Below are 16,107 nucleotides of genomic sequence, written 5' to 3' on the forward strand. Positions count from 1 at the left end.
TTACTCCTTTGGAGTTTCTTTGTGCTGGCTTGGTGATGTACGTGTTTCTCTCCTGCGAGGTGAGTGGTGACCGAATGCCTGTAGTGGTATTGTAAGGCATCGTCAACAGGACCAAGTTGGAACCTGACCAGGCTCTCCAGGTTCAACAGTAGATGTTACCCCTGGGTGTAGGTACGTTACATATTGTGTCCAAGGACGAAGGCCGAAAAACAACAATCAAGGTCCCGCGGATAATAGACACAGAGAGAGACAGAAGCAAAAGCACGGCAAAAGAAAATAAAAGTACATCGTGAAAATTACCAAAAAAGAGTGGAACAGATCGCGCTGTGGTGTCATGCCAATCGCTGACGGGGATTGAGCCCGACGTGGGGGTCGAACCCACAACCTTGAGATTAAGAGTCTCACGCTCTACCGATTGAGCTAGCCGGGCGACCGGCTTCAGACAACGGGTTTCTGTTTCTGAGGTGTCGGGGAGGCGCGGGAGGGGGCTTATGAATGGTGCCTGTGTGTGTGTGTGTGTGTGTGTGTGTGTGTGTGTGTGTGTGTGTGTCTGTGTGTGCGTGCGGGAGATGTGGGATGTGGGTACGGCACGATTGGCACGGGAAAAAATGCAATGCGCCGGATGTGCGCGGGGCGGGGCGGAGTCAGGGTTGGAGGGAGGTGTGGTGGCTTGTGTTGGTTGTGGTGTGGAGATTGGGGGACTTGGAGGGGATGGGTACGTTGGGTAGGACGGGGAGATAGTTGGCACCGGAGGTCCTTTTGAGAACGGGGATCGAGTTGGGGCGGATGGCTAGGGCGTATCTGGTGTTGGTCAAGGTTGGCTCTTCTGCCTGCGAATGTAAGCAGCGGCGATATTCAAGTTGGGAACAGGGACGGTTAGGCAAGATGGAAACACGGCTTCACGTTCATGGACAACTGTTGCGCAGAAAGAACCAGGTATTCTATTAGCCGGCCGGCGTGGACGCTCGAGGCCGACAGCCGCTGCCCTCCTCCTCCATGACAGACCCGCTCTGCATCACTTTGATATGCATATTCCTGACGCTACCCTCAACGCTGGATGGGGTTATTCCAAGTCTCATTCATACCAGAACCCGTGCACACGATACTACTCGCGGTTACTCGCAAAGGGCTTTGGATCGGCGCCGAATTGCGAGCGACCCGACTGCATGGCCCTGAACAGAGACCTAATCCCCGGGGCATGGTTGGTGTCCGCAGCGGCGGCCGTGGACGCCCGCGAGTTCCTGCTAGGTGGACGCTCCTACTGCCCCCTAGACAGAAAAGCCAACGACCCGCCGCCGATGATGGGGCTACCGATCTCGCCCGGGGCGCCTACCGCCCTGTGTTGGGGCTGGGACAGGTCGCTGAACTCGGGCACCCAGCGAACCGTGTGCTTGCCGGGGCCGTTGGCGTCTCGTCGGATCTCGAACGTGCCGCCGCCGTTGTGCGCGTTTCCCTCCGTCTCGAGCAGGTCCAGAAGTTCGTCTTCTGAGACAACGTCCATGCGGCTCAGGTGATCTACTTCTGACTTGACGGCTGACATGTCGATGAAGGACTCCGATTCCTCGCTGCGTGCCTGCAGCTCCTTGCAGGCGCGGCAGAGCATGAGACGGACCGTGACGGATCGCGGGTTGCCAGCGGTGCGTATTTGGCCCAGGGACGGCATCGGCTGCATCATCGGGCTGCCCCACGTGGGATTCCCCAGTCCAGGCGGTGGAGGGGCAAAGTTCATGGGTGACGGGCCCCAGACGTTGTTCATGTTATGGAACGCATTGTCCATGCCAAAGGGGATGCTTGGGAACGCTGGCCGAGGAGGTTGTTGGCGCGCTCTTCCCATGGCGTTGAAAGGCGCAGAGAGCGGGTTTAGGTTCGGGTCGTCGAACTCGTCCAACAGCGCGCTGCTACCGAGGTGCTGGTTGGCAAAGTCGTCCTGGTCGTCTCGTTGTCCTTGCACCACGCTGCCTGGTCGGCCGATAGGCGCCGGTCTCCCGATGGGCTGCGACGGCGCCGGAGAAGAAGCTTCTGTAAAGCTGCCCGATGCCTGGCGAGAATGTGTCACTGGGGCCGAGCCCATGCCGTGCATTGGATCGCCCATGGGTGCGCCGAAGCCCGGCGGCGGGTGCGGCATGAAACCTCGTCCGGCCGGCCCGTTGAGGCCGGGTGGGCCGGGCATCATGCCCGGGGGCGGCCTTCCGAAGGCAGGAATACCGGGGGGACCAAAGATCGGCTCATGCATCCGGTTGCCTAGCCCTGGGGGCGGTCCTCCAAAGCCCGGTGGCGGCATGCTCATTGGCATGCCGAACGGGCCTGGTGTTGCGCCCATTGGCCCCTTCATGGTGGACGGTGACACGGAGTGAGGATGCGGTAGTGATGTTGTCGTTGCCACGCTTCCTTTCCTTGAACCAATCGGGGCCGGACTCGTGTGACCCGGCGTGGCGGGGTGTGGTGATGGATTTTGGCTGGTTGAGCTAGACTGCGACGCATGCGATCCGGGCATGCTCACATCCTGTGGCTGGACGGCGTTCTTCGGGCGGATCGGTGTTGGCGCCTTGGGAATAGCCGGCGTCGCAACGGGTATCTTTGGAGATGCATAGGATGCTGGATTCGACGGGTGTGTCGGGATCGACACGGGATGTTGCGATGGCCGCCGGCTCGGGTTCGGGATCGGAATAGGGGCAGCATCGGCAGAAACAACCGCAGCGGCTGCCGCAGCGGCAACCTTTTGCGCAGCCTTCTCCTCCTGCTTGAGTTTCTCCCTGGCCTCCTTCTCGACCTTGGCTTCTCGCTCCGCCTTGGCTTTTTGGTCCTTATCCCTCTTGGCCTGTTCCTGCTTCTCCTTGCGCTCGCGGGCTTCCCTCTCCTTCTGCTCGCGGGACTCCTTGTCGCGTGCCTCCTTGGCCTTCTGCTTCTCCTTCAACTCGCGCGCTTTGCGTTCCGCCTCAGCGCGTTTCTCTTGTTGTTCTTGCGCACGTCGTAGCCGCTCAGCTTCCTTGCGCAGTCGATCCTCCTCCTCGAGACGCTTCTGCTCTTCCTTTTTGCGGCGTTTCTCCTCGGCTTTGAGCCGCTGTTCTTCCGCCTTCTTCTTCTGCTCCTCGAGTCGGGCAGCCTCTTCCGCAGCTTTCTCGGCCTCCTTTCGCGCCTTCTCCTCGGCCTGCATCTGTTTCTTGAGGGCGGCCTTGTCCTTGCGCTTCTGGTTCTCCTTTGCCTTCTTCGCCTTCCGCTGGGATTCCTGCCGCGTCTCCTCCTCGAGTTCCGCGATGAGTTGTTGCTGGCGTTGCTTCGCGACCATATCTCGATACGCTGTGAGCACCCTTTGCTCAAACATGCGAGCTGCGAATATTTGAAACATGCGACGACCCTCTTCCATGCGCTGCTCCTCGGTCATCGTGTCCTGATGATGACAACAAATATGCTCAGTACTCGAGTGTTTATGGTCATACGTGTATTGAGAGGAGCTCACTTCTTCATCCTCGTATTCCTCTTCTTGACTGTCATCATAGTCCTCATCCTCCTCCTCGTCTTCGTCGTCGTAGTCGTCTTCGGGAGGAGGATGGTTATGATTCGAGTATGAGCCGTTAGTGGGATGAGCATAGCCACGAGCAAAGTGCTCCTTGGCGTCCTCTTCTCGGGCCATGCGACGCTCGGCGAGCTGCTCCATCATCTCAATGAAGCGCTTGCCGTCGTTCTTGAGAAGATCATCCGCAACGGTGAGTATGCCGCCTAAGTCCATGTTACCATATCTGCAGAGTAGAGAGTCCAGAAGCTTCATACCCTTGACTTGCAGGCTGTTCCCAAACGTCAAGAAATCTGCCACGTCTCGATCATGAGGGTGGTCGTGAGGGTGAGCGTCATGAGCGTCCTCGGGGGGCTCATCTTCGCTGTCATATTCGTCGTCGTCGAGGTCCTCCTCGTCGTCGCTATACTCATCTTCGGGCTCTTCGTCATCCTCATCGTCGCCGACGTGCTCAATTATGCGGCCGCGCGATGGTGGTTGCCCCGAGTAGCCTGACGGCAGTCGTGACGGCCGCATAGGAAACTCGCGCCCGTGACTACCGAGCAGTGGGGGGCCTTCGCCCTGGTGAGCAAATGTTTCGAGTTCCTCGTAGTAAGCGTCGTAGAGACCTTCCAGCTCCTCCTCAATCGCCGTTCGCTTACGGCCGCAGACGGTACAGCTGCACGTGTGCTTCTGCTGCTCCTTCATCTTCTTGAGGACGGCATCCTTCTCGACCTTTACCAATGACTTGCGCTCATCCTCGCCCAGACCCAGCCAGAACTCCTTGATGCGTTCGCGCTCCTCCTGAGAGCTGGTGTTCCAGATCTTGTCCTTTGAAATCCCATTGCCACGCGGGGCCAATGGAGAGTGGGGGGGATGCGATAGGTTGTCGAATTGAGGGTCGGGCAGATGCTGGGCCTTGCCGGCCTTCTTCTTCTTCTTGTTCTTCTTTTTGGACTTTGCAGATGCGATGCCGTTTGTGTTGGAATGGTCGTCGTAGGAAGGCTGGTCCTCGGGGTCGTCGTCGCTGAAATCCTGGTCGGCGTCATCTTGGGCAGCTTGGAGTTTGGGCGCCGGGGCGCCAGGTGGATGACTGGGGCGGCCGTTCGGGGTTTGGACGGGGACGACGGCCTGCTCAGCGGCAGCTTTCGCAGCAGCCTTTGCGCGACGCTTCTGCTTTTTGCGATTAATGGCAGGTTGAAGTGCGTCGGCGCCGTTGGTGTTGGCGGTCGTTTGCAGGCTGGGTGCTTTCGCGGAGGAGGTCGGGGTGGAGGGCTGCGAAGCCTCAGCGGAGGGGGGACCCTTTGGGACAGTGATGATCTTGGAGCCGTCCTTGTTCGTGTATCTCGCGGTGGCCTTGCTGTTGGGGGACGCAGGCGTCTGGGATGCCGGCTGGCGGTGGTTGGCCGGCATGTCGAAGGTCTACTACGAAGCAACAAGCGTCGATGTCATAGAGAAGAGAGGATTGCGAGGGGTGAGGGATTCGGGAAGGGAGACAGCTCGGATTCGGGGGTGGGTTCGATTCGGACTCGCGGGGAGGGCGGATTGAATGAAGATAAGCTAATCGACTGTCTGGTGAGGATATGGGTGAGCCAAAAAGAGTCGAGTCGTTCCCTCGCGGCCGGGTGTGGTGAGGTTTGGGGGTCGGCGTTTGTGTGTGCGCTCGCAAAAAAGGTTGGCGGGATACAGCGCGCTGAGCGGGCTGAGATGGTGATGAGGCCAGGACTCACAGGTGGAGGCGAATATTATTCGAGATGGGGCCGGGGGGCCAGCCACAGCACTGGCCAAGGGGACAGACAGCCAACAGATGGCAGTAAGGTACCCGGGGCACCTGATAGACAGGCAGGGCAGGCGGGTAATGTACAGGTAGCTACAGCTGGGTTTACAGCACAAGGAGCACCGTACTGTTTGGGCTGATCGCAGAGACGGGGCCGGCAGGTCAGCAGCGATTGTGTTTAGACAGGTAGGTAATCAAGCCAACAAGCAGCAATGGAGGGGGCTGTGATGCATGCGTGGTCACTTCTAGATGATGTTGCTTCAAGGACACAGAATCAAAGACTACCAGGTCAGGTAGATGGGTGGTAGCTAGCCTGAGGCGTAGGTCACGGTTGGGTAAGGCAGGCAGCCTCAGTGGCTAGTGCAGCCTGAATGAAGCCTTGGACGGGCTACCTTCTAGGGTGCTTAGATAGGTACCTAGGGAGGTCGGGTAATGTGCGTTGGTCTGTGTTGTCGTGCATTTGAAGGGAGGAGCATGCCTCCGAGGCAAAAGTCACGCAAGCGCGCAGGTTTGCGGGGACGGTACAACGGGCAACCGGGGCAGATGGGAAAATGGAAGGTATCTCGCAGTGAAAGCGCACCCAGCCCTGCAGTTTGGGTGACATGATGCTCCCCCATCCATCAAAATTCGAGGGACCGGGCTGCACCACGTGACTGCTGACAGGGCCGCCTCAACCATTGCTAGACCATTGCCTGGCATTTGCAGTGCAGAGTGCTGGAACGAGTGCGAGTCCAGCTGTGGCCTGGATGGCCCGTGCCTGCCGGTCCTTTTAGATCTGGCTCGTTCCTGCCTGAGGGCTGAGGTGGGGGCTGTCAGGCATCCAGATGACATAATCAACCGCATGGTCTGTGCCGACATGGGAAAGTGAGAACCCGGAAAGTTATTTCATAGATCGGGCAAGCAACAGTCCAGTCGGGTCAGGTCCGTCCCGCTCTCTCCAAACAAATCCAATGCCCTGCCTTCACGCCCAGCACCCTGTCTGAACAACACATTGTGTCATCCCATCTGCGTTTGTTTCCCTGCTTCCAGCATTGCAGCAATACCTTCGTTCCGGCTTGAGAGACGACGCGGACCGCGCAGCTATGGATTCATCACCAACTTCTAAGACATATCGGCCATGTCCTGGAAGCTTTGTCCAGTCAGCAAGCTTGAGAGCACAGCCTGCGGTCGCGCTACCATGGCTATACAAAAACTAATTGACAACGCGGATTTCCCTCTGGAATCAAAACACTCTCGTTTGTTTCAGCACGTGATGAAGTCAATTTTCATGCTTTAGTCTGGCGTTTGGTGTCGATTGTCGCGGTTCGGTATGACAGGATGGCCAAGCATCCCGTGTCGCATCTCAGCTTGTACGACACATGCATTTCTCAGACAACTTCATTCGCTCCTCAGTCAAGGGCGTTGGGCGATGGTACACCAAACAAGACACGGAAGCCCGTTTCCCGTCCAAGAGAAAGCCAACACTCCTCGCTGGCATCCAATCCATCAACTGCCCTCCCTGTTTGCCCAGCCTTCCGTTCGCTGGTACCCCCGAGCCTACCGGCTTCAATAACAGCTTCAACGGAGGTCCAAAACATCCTCCCACCCGTCCCGAACACGTCGGCAGTTCAGCCTCCGACCCCGGAACCGCGCGGCCACCGACCGCTATCGGTAGCCCAATGGACGAGGCCCCGTGCCGGCCGCCCTGCATTTCTGGGTTCTTGGGCACATTAGCAGCGATGCAGGCTGCTGGGGCTGCCACCAGCTCGACGACTTCTCAGCTGTCCCAACGAGCCCCACTGATCAACAAACCAACCCCAGCCAAGGGGCCATGTCACGTCCGGCTAGCGTTTGTCAGGCGCTGTCGTGACGTCTGTCTAGCCCTTTGCTGGCTGGTGCCCGCGAACAAGTCCCTATCAAAAAACGCCTCTGACGGACCGCTCCCGCGCGTTGGGGAGTTTCCCGCCAACGAAACGGACGAGTGGAAGCAATCGCAACCGAACAGCTATGTACGAAAACCTGCCTCAGGAGAACAGCGTCGGGCGTTGTGGACGTCGTCTGGACCGTCGATCCAGCTCGGCGTTGTGCACATATCGGACAGGTGTGACCAGCAGATCCCGGACGGGAGCGCATCCTAATTTTGCGGGCAGGAACTGCAACGCGACGCCTTGAACAGTACCGACGAACCAGGAACGGTTCTCCCAGCCTACCTGTCTACTTATTGGTGCCTTGGGTTCATCGTGGCCCGAAGAAAACGGGACGACTGCGATCCCCGAGGCCATGCGCGGCACAAGAATCGGTCTGCAAAGTGTCGATGACCCAATGGGAGGCCCTGGAAACAGGCTGCTCCAGTCGGATTACTTGCAGCTGGAGTGAAATCTGTAGTTAGTCAACACAGCCTCGGCCGCTGCGATGAGGCGGTCCAGTATCCACCGCGAACGACAGGTCCACTCCCCTGGGTGCGTGCCCAGGATGTCTGGCGATGATGTTGACACTGGAGACGAAGAAAGGGGGGTTCATTCTATCGACTGGGTTCCAATGCTGTCTGAGTGGGCAAATCGGACCGGGATTTTGGCCTCGTATGTCGAAGGATGCCGAAAGGGTCCTGCGTGGGAAGCAATCAGAAACCAAGGTGTTGCGACGGATCACATCAGTGCTCCCGTTACGCCGAGGAGAGCTCCATCGGTTCGACGTGTCACTAACGATACCTTTGGCAGCTTGAGGACCTGGGTGACGAGCCAAGCCAGAATACCCAGGTGATAGACCACGTTCGGAATCCCGCGCTGCTGCGTTAGGTAATCTTTGCCCGAGTATTGAGCAGGTCTCAACTAACAGGCCCAAGTGGCCATCCCTGCGGCAGGCACATATTTACGCTGACCCGGGTATGTCAGACATGGCCGAAAAGCTGGTTTTTTCTCCTCTCAAAAGAGGGACCAAAAGGCCCCCTGAAGGAAATAAAGCGCCAGATTGGACCAGCAAGCGGTCAGGACAAATGTCAACGGACAGTGAGGGCAACGGGAGGGCGGGCAGATGCAGACAACAATGTCTGAGGTGCTGCAGTGGAGAACGGCACGGCATAGCCACGGCTGGCGCTGTTAGTCGCACAGACGGAGGCACAGCACAGATGGTGTGGGTGGCCTCTGCACGGAGGGACAGAGGGCCGGAGACAGGCGCCCACGCAAAGGGACTGAACGGTTCTGCTGCTGATCCGCTTACCCTACGATCCCCTACCCGGCGTGCTGTGGCTTTTTTTCTGAGCTTGTCCACCCACACACAATCTCACACACCATGGGGAAGGGACGCGAAGGTGCAAGAGTTGTAGAGGGCCCTTAATAACTCCAAGGCTGTTGTTGAACGCCCGCCGAGTCACGGTGCCTAGGATGAGGCTCGATGATGACAGCGGTTGAGAGAGTAGTTTGGGGTCCGGCAGCGTTCGGTGCCGCTGCGGCATCTGAATTTCAGTCTGATGGGTTTCTCAAACGTACAGGTACGTAAGTGATGATGTCGATGTCGGCGCGGTGGTCTCTTATCAGGCGAGGTAAGGTTAAGTTCAATTGGCAGCAATGAGTGATGTCGAGGTAAGAAAAGGAGGGACAGGGTGCGGTTGACAGATCGGGGGTAATCCCTACAGGGTGAGAATACCGAGAGCAACCCAAACCAGCATAAACAAGGCAAATTCGATCATGTCTGTCCATGAAGGACTACTAAGTAAAGAAAGAATCAAGATGGAAACGACAGGGACGCTAAATCGCAGGCTCGGCGATCGGCCCCGAGAGCTCTAGTTGGCTAGGGGAGTAAGGTTGGGTCAACCGTAAAGGTACAGACGGTTTCAACGATTTGTATTTGAATTTTCGGTTTTTCGGGGACCAGGACAGAGGGATATCCTTATTTTAGAAGCAGCGGGTTGGACGGTTACAAGTTAGCGCAGCCATCAAGGGCAAAACGTCCGACCTTTGTTCATGGGTGCCGGTTATTGCTCCGTGGCTTGCGGGTTAGAAGGCTCGGATGTTTACATCATTGCCAGGGACGATGTTGTTGATGATGAAGAGGAAGAGAAAGAGGCCTCGTTCATTTTGGCTTTTCGGGGTGACTGAGAAGGGCAGCGGGAGCCCTTGTCATGCGTTTTGTTTTGGGTTGTGATGGTACGCACGAATACCTCACTTAGTACGTGGGCGGTGCTCAGCCTCCAGGTGTCTGGACCGCCAAACCGCGGGTGACATTGACACTGAGGGGCGCACCAGACCGTAGGACTGAAGAGTGAGGACTGGCCCCGGGGAAGCCAGGACCTGGGAGTCCTGGGACTCCTGGGACTGATGACTGTCAGGCTCCACGGCGTCGGATCCCCGGCTGGTTCGTGCGCAGCTTTGGGGGGGCATCCAATGATTCCAACCCACATGCACCTGCGATGCACGATACCTTACCTTGGGTTCCTGGCCTGACCCTACTTGCAGCTTTTGCATGTAATGTCTTCGTAGCCTCTGCTGTTGAGTTGTTATTGTTGCTGCTGTTGTGCAGTGAGCAGCTATGGGTGACGCGCCTGGTGGGAAGATTCAGAAGAACAAATTCCTTTGGTGTGCTTTGCTGTGCCACAACACGCACTAGCCGGCGGTCTTCCTGGAGAGAGACTGGACCTGAATGGACTGTTGGACTGAGGTCTAGCTCACCACGTCTCCCCTACCAGAATGGCAACTTAGTTGTTGGAGTCAAGGGGCCACGCCGCGGAGTCGCCTCGGCCAAGGTTCCTCCCATCTTCAGCGTAATTCGTCACTTTCGTCACACTTGGAGCTGGGCTGTGGGACAGCGACTCTATCCTTTGGTACACATCTTGGCCTTCTCTTACCTGCATTACGCCTGCATCTGCACACACACACACACACACCAGGTACTAACACTATCTTTCCTTACCACTACAGTACTACTAACTAGTACTGCCGGTACGGCCAGGTGGTGGTGGTGCCTTGCCTTGTCTCGCCTTGCCTAACGTTTTTTTTTATTCCCCTTCGGGGTCCAGTCCAGCTCAGGCGAAGCAAAGCAAACCCTTATTACCAGACGGTCTTCCTGCATTTTGTTTTCACGTTGACACTACCACACACATTTGTCCACTTACGTTTGGACAACTGCAACATTCATTCCCAATCCACCTTACACAGCAAGACCAACAGAAAAGAAAAAAAACAAGACGGACAAGCCCCCCGTCCACCAAACCCAGCAACTCCCACCCGGGTCAATTGGCAATCGCGCGTGCAAGGGTCCCAACCGCACCCCCGGCTCTCCCCCTTCCCACTCGCTGCCTGCAACCTGCTCCAGTCCAGCTCCGTCTCCAGCTTCCAGCTCCAGTTCCTCCTCCACTGTTCCGCTCCATTGCGTCGCTGCTCCAGCTGCGGTACCTGACGCCGCGCCTCGCCTCAGTCACCGTCAATCGATCCAGTCCTGTGCTGTCTGGTCCAGTCCACCCGCGCCTGCTGCTGCCAGTTCTTTCTTCAACGCGCCATTACCCCCCGAGGAATTTCTTCAGCTCGTATTCCCTCCCGTCATCCTTCTGCTCAATACCTTACCGACAGTCACTCTGGTCGAAACTGCCTTGCCTTACCTACCACGGCCACCTCCTCCGCGCCTCTCTCATCTCACCCTCCCGTCCTCCGAGAAAGACGAGAAGGAGACAAAACATAAAAAATAACAACACAAGGGCGCCCTCTTCCGTCTCTCTCTTCTCCTTCTTTCTTCCGCCTTCGCCTGTCCTCAATCTCTCGCCGTTTCTGCCGCCCTCACCATCCATCAGCTCTAGCCCGCTGCCCCGATAGCTCCGTTCTCCGGCTGCTCGTCGCCCTTTCTTTTTCGCCCATCCCACCCCCGAAGAAGAAAAACACTCCCACACCCACCCACCTCAAATCCAAACATTTGCCTACATATCCGCCGCAGCTCCTGTCGCCTCCACCACCAAACCCGCCGCTCCTGCCGCTGCCCCCGATACGACTCTGCCCGCCTGCCGACCGACCTCGACCTACCGCATACGAACCCACCGATCCCAGCTGCCACTTGCGAACCGTCGACTGACATCCAGACCTTTTTTTTTCTTCACTCTAATCCTTTCCTTGGTTTTCAACTTTTGATCGTCTCGCCATTCCGTTTCTTCTCTTTACATCCGGACATTAATACGCCCTCGTCGCGATCACAACAATCTCCACGCCCTCAATTGACTTCGAGTCGAGTCGCCGACGCCAAAACCCCCTTCTGCCCAGTTCACCTCCGAAACCATGGCGGCGGCAAACCCCCCAAACGTCATCCGAAGGTACCTTGATTCAAGTCCCGTCGATCCCCCTCCCATCCACCTTCCCCGACCGAAACCCCAGATTCTTCGTGCCTTGCTCCCAGCAGGCAACCGCGCTCAAATTTGACGGCCTCTCTACGGTGTCTCGATTTGCTGACGATATTTCCCAGGAAACTTGTCATTATTGGTGACGGTGCTTGTGGCAAGACTAGTTTGCTAAGCGTCTTCACCCTCGGCTACTTTCCCACAGTAAGTTTTTCCCCTCCTCGCCCGTGGCATGATCATCGAGGTTGAATTTCGCTCACAAGTCTTGCGCAGCATTACGTTAGTTCCGAACGCCCTTGTGGTCTTCCGAGAAGCACCCCCTAACGAGCTCCCAGATCCCTACTGTTTTCGAGAACTACGTCACAGATTGCAGAGTAGACGGCAAGTCGGTGCAGCTGGCACTATGGGATACCGCAGGACAGGAGGACTACGAGAGGCTTCGACCGTTGGCATACAGCAAGGCGCATGTCATCCTGATAGGTTTCTCAGTTGATACTCCCGACTCCCTCGACAACGTCAGGCATAAGGTTCGTACTGAAGAGGCGCAACTATCGTTGGACATTCCTAACAGACCGTGTGACAGTGGGTAGAAGAGGTGACGCGACTCTGCCCGGGTGTTCCCATTATTCTCGTCGGATTGAAGAAAGACCTGCGCGAAGACCCCGTGGCCATCGAGGAGATGCGAAAGAAGTCCCTGCGCTTCGTCACTTCGCAGGAGGGTGACACAGCCGCCAAGGAGATTGGTGCCAGGAAGTACCTCGAGTGCTCCAGTTTGAGCGGCGAGGGTGTCGACGACGTGTTCGAGGCTGCTACACGCGCGGCCCTGCTCACGTTCGAGAAGGGCGAGGGTGGCGGCTGCTGTGTGATCCTCTGAGCGACGGCGCAGTCTCTGGTGCGATTACCGACGTCGAGTGCGGACAAGGTCAATCGAATACAGGCACTTGATAAACACCTCCGGCGGAATCATGTTGTCTCTCGGAAACCCCACGCAACCGCGCAAACAGTCCGAATGTGAAGACGTCGAACCGAATCCAGGGGCACCGGCTACCTTCAACGACCACGCGAATTTCACGGGGGTCAGCCAGCAACGAGACGATGTTCGATTTGACCCCAGGACTTGCTCGGCCACATTTACAACTTTTGATACGAGTCAACTTTTAATGCTCTCTTTATTCTTTCCTCAGCGGTCTCGAAACAAGCGGAAACAGCGCGACGTTCCGGTGGAGAAGTCCATGCAATTGAAGGGGAACGTGCTATATTTTTGTGTATTAATAGGACAGCACAGCATAGAACAAAAGTTCACAGCTCGGACACGGGTGTAGGCGTTTGGAGGATTATGTTTCTCTTCCCCAGGGGAAGGATGGCAGCCGCTTCACGCAAAATGAAAATGAAATTTCCCGCATCTTTCCGATCTAATGTTTGTGGTATTTTGGAATGTACACGGCCATGTTGCCGCATGCTAACGACATAATGACACAGAAAGCGTCGTGGTGGTACACGGAGACGAGCGCATCCATCACCTCCGCTCCTTCCCCTTATCTCACATTGCTATGCCCCTTTTTTCATCTTCGCATAACCTTCAAGTCCCAATCTCTAACCGACTATCCCCCTTCGTCTACCTCTTCCAATCATGGTTCCACGCGACCCTAGCCGGCGTCTCGGTCTGGTACCTCGCATACTCGATCGGCACTGCCCCGGCCCCGTAGACGCCCTTCTTCTCCTGGGAGATGCGGTACAGCCAACCCTCGTCCCTCGTTCCCGGGCCGGCGGTGTGGCGCAGCTCCTCGGCGGCGTTATACATGCCCTGGTGCATGCGGTAGAGCTCGCGCTCGCGGGCCTCGCGCTGCTGGCGCTGGAGGAGGAGCCAGGCGCGGTGGATGGTCCAGTGGCGGAGGTGGCGATTACGGGCCATGCGCAGGGGAGGGGGCGCGCGGGCGAAGAGGTGCTGTTTGAGGTTGAGGATCTTTCTGGTGTATTCGGGCGTCGCGGCGGAGACGCTGGCCCCGCGGCGGGCGGGGGCCGGGGTTGTTGTGAAGGCGCGGACGGCTGTTGTGAAGGGTGTTGTGAGGGTGGTAGTTGGGCGGAAGAGGCCCCGGAGGGAGAAGGGGGTCGACATTATTGCTGGCGGGAGCGGAGGACGCGGGTGGTGGGAGGGGGTTGTTTGCGGGCCCGTGGTCGTCGGGTACCGGGAGGGATGTAGGCGGATGTGTCGTGTGAGGGCTTTATCGGCGAGGTTGGCAGGCTGCCGTCGTCGGTTTTGACCGTGATGGACAGTCCTTGGTCGTCGTCGTCTTCGTCGTCCGACTCCGGCTTGGGGGGGTCGGCGGGCCGGAGGAGCTGCGCGCGGAGGCGGTCGGCGACGGCGCGGAGGTCGGGGGTGAGCGCGACGGGGGCGACGTCGACGCGGTTGTGGAGGGTGTCTGGGACGAAGAGGGCGCGGTCGTCGACGTAGGCGCCGGTGTACTTTTGGGCGTAGTATTCGTGGATGGTCTGTGGAGGTGGTGGTGGTTAGCTGAGTTGCTTGGGAAATTTTGAGATGGAAGGCGGGGGAAGTGTTGTTCCGAGGGTGCATGGCGGCGGGTTGGGGTAAGTGGAGCTTTGGGGAGGGCAGGGGTCCAGCTTGAGCTTTGACTACATCACATTGCCGCGTGTAAGTGAGGACAAGAGGAAAAGGGTTACTTACTTTTCCTAGGAGGACATCTGCATGGTACACCAACACATCATTGATGATACCGCCTTCGAATATGTTGTGTAACACCTCTTTGCCCTCGTCGGCATGGTAGGTCTTCGCGATCACATTCAGCCAAACCTCGGGGTGCTGCCCCGTAGGCCGATCCCATGTCACCACGTCCGCCAGCGCGGCTAGCACCGCCCACTCCTCGTCCGCCAACTCTTCACGCTTCGTCGAAAGGATGAGCGACGCGAGTTCCTTGACGGCGGATGATGTACGCAAAGCGTGGGAGTACGCCGTCCGCTGGCCCATTTCGAACCGCGCGATCCAGCGGGCGTGGACCTCCCTAACGGAAACGCCGTCGTCCAAATCCGCGGTGAGAAGCGTTGCGTACTCCGGTGCCGTGAAGCCGGATGGGTTGTTTGGATCGAAGGCAAGCAGCGAGATGACCTGCGAGGCCACCTTTCCCGCAAGGTGCCGCATGCGCGCGATGCGCACGGCGGGCGGGTGCGGCACGCGGCCCTTGTACGCAAAGTTGCGCCGGTCGTGGGGCTCGAGGCTCCTGTGCCGCCGGTACGCGAGGATGGGGCTGCCGGGCGGGAGGCCGAGGAAGTAGCGCGTGTTGGCGAGGGCGCCGACGACGGGGAGCGTGCGGTCGGCGGCGGCGGGGATGGGGATGCGCTTACAGGGGACGCTCCAGTTCTGCGCGGCGAGGGTGAGGATGGCCTCCTCGCGGCGGGGGACGGTCCACTCGCGGTTTACGGAGATGGCAAAGGCTGCTTTTTGGATGAGGAGCTCGTCGGGGGTGTAGACGGGTTCTACCTCGTGGATATGGGCGGCGCGGATGGCGTGCCAGAGGGTGGTGATGTTGTCTTCCTCGGCGAGGCGGGTTTCGGCGAGGTGCGCGGAGGTGTGGGCGTTGAAGATGGCCGGCCGGAGGGGATGGGACCAGATTGTGGTGAGGTTGTGGTGGGAGAGGAACTTGGAGAATGCGCGGTTGAGAGAGGGGTTGGCGGGGGGGAAGCCGTCGGGTCCTGGGAGGCCGAGGGAGCACATCTCGACGGTTGGGTCCTTGATGGAGAGTATCAGGGGTATGATGGAATGCTATGTCTATCAGAGTGGTTTTACCAACTGAGAATGACGACAGGAAAGGAGAAAGGATTCTTGGGGGGGTTTTCTCCTGACAGGAGAGATATAACACGGAACCTGCGTGACCTTTCTGAGAGAAAGAGACATAGATGGCCAGAGCCCGTTGCTGTGTTGGTAGTTATTTCGGTGACGGCATTTTGAGTTTCGAAAAGCGATGGGCCGAGCAGGTTTCCCATCACTTGCACGATGCATATTTTGGCACCTTTACGGGGTGGATGGGTAGGGCAGTGAATCCCTCCATCTGTCATGTCAAGCTGGCTGTCTGCGCAGTGAATCGCACTCATTATGGGACGACTAAAGGTTGAAGATGTGTATGGATTTGGGATACCTGGATAATAGACGTGGGCCGCATATGTGCTCTCTTCGAAGTATTTCCCCTCGTATGCACCTTCACAAAGTTGCATAATATCGCTCCAGTTGGCACGTATGATACACCCAGAGAGTTGAACGACATACAAATCGACTTGCCATGGCTCTCTTTTCCGACGTGACACTCTAGACCAAAGTAAAGTTATAATCTAAAGATTCTCAAATACACGGTTTTCTCATGAAATATACAAAAACTTGCTAGGCCCCCAAGCACCGACTACATCAAGAATAATGGTCAAAGTTTTCTCGAGTTAGCCATTCTAACATACTCTCTGTCTTCTGAAAAGCTAAAAAGACCGAAATGTGAGTTCAAAAGAGCTCAGGATTAGTCTGCGCCCTCTTGTGCTTTTCATTCGTCA

The 16,107-nt window shown here is 57.4% G+C and overlaps 3 protein-coding genes across 3 annotated transcripts; 1 reads left to right on the forward strand and 2 right to left on the reverse strand.

Annotated features, from left to right (window-relative positions):
* Nucleotides 1-1,258: 1,258 nt before the first annotated feature.
* GCG54_00010315 (Stress response protein NST1) lies at nt 1,259-4,903 on the reverse strand (the record flags this gene model as incomplete). Its single annotated transcript, XM_045410240.1, has 1 exon — nt 1,259-4,903. The coding sequence occupies one exon, from the start codon at nt 4,901-4,903 to the stop codon at nt 1,259-1,261; it is 3,645 nt and encodes a 1,214-aa protein (XP_045260195.1).
* A 6,597-nt stretch (nt 4,904-11,500) lies between these two features.
* On the forward strand, nt 11,501-12,433 carry GCG54_00010316 (GTP-binding protein rho2; the record flags this gene model as incomplete). The annotated part of the gene is made up of 4 exons (XM_045410241.1): nt 11,501-11,535; nt 11,685-11,763; nt 11,844-12,086; nt 12,143-12,433. The coding sequence occupies 4 exons, from the start codon at nt 11,501-11,503 to the stop codon at nt 12,431-12,433; spliced, it is 648 nt and encodes a 215-aa protein (XP_045260196.1).
* A 741-nt stretch (nt 12,434-13,174) lies between these two features.
* Nucleotides 13,175-15,286, reverse strand: GCG54_00010317 (uncharacterized protein; the record flags this gene model as incomplete). Its single annotated transcript, XM_045410242.1, has 3 exons — nt 13,175-13,680; nt 13,746-14,049; nt 14,243-15,286. The coding sequence occupies 3 exons, from the start codon at nt 15,284-15,286 to the stop codon at nt 13,175-13,177; spliced, it is 1,854 nt and encodes a 617-aa protein (XP_045260197.1).
* Between the last annotated feature and the right edge of the window lie 821 nt (nt 15,287-16,107).

This window comes from Colletotrichum gloeosporioides (assembly GCF_011800055.1).
Source record: "Colletotrichum gloeosporioides strain Lc1 chromosome Unknown consensus_71, whole genome shotgun sequence".
Classification (NCBI taxonomy): Eukaryota; Fungi; Ascomycota; class Sordariomycetes; order Glomerellales; family Glomerellaceae; genus Colletotrichum; species Colletotrichum gloeosporioides.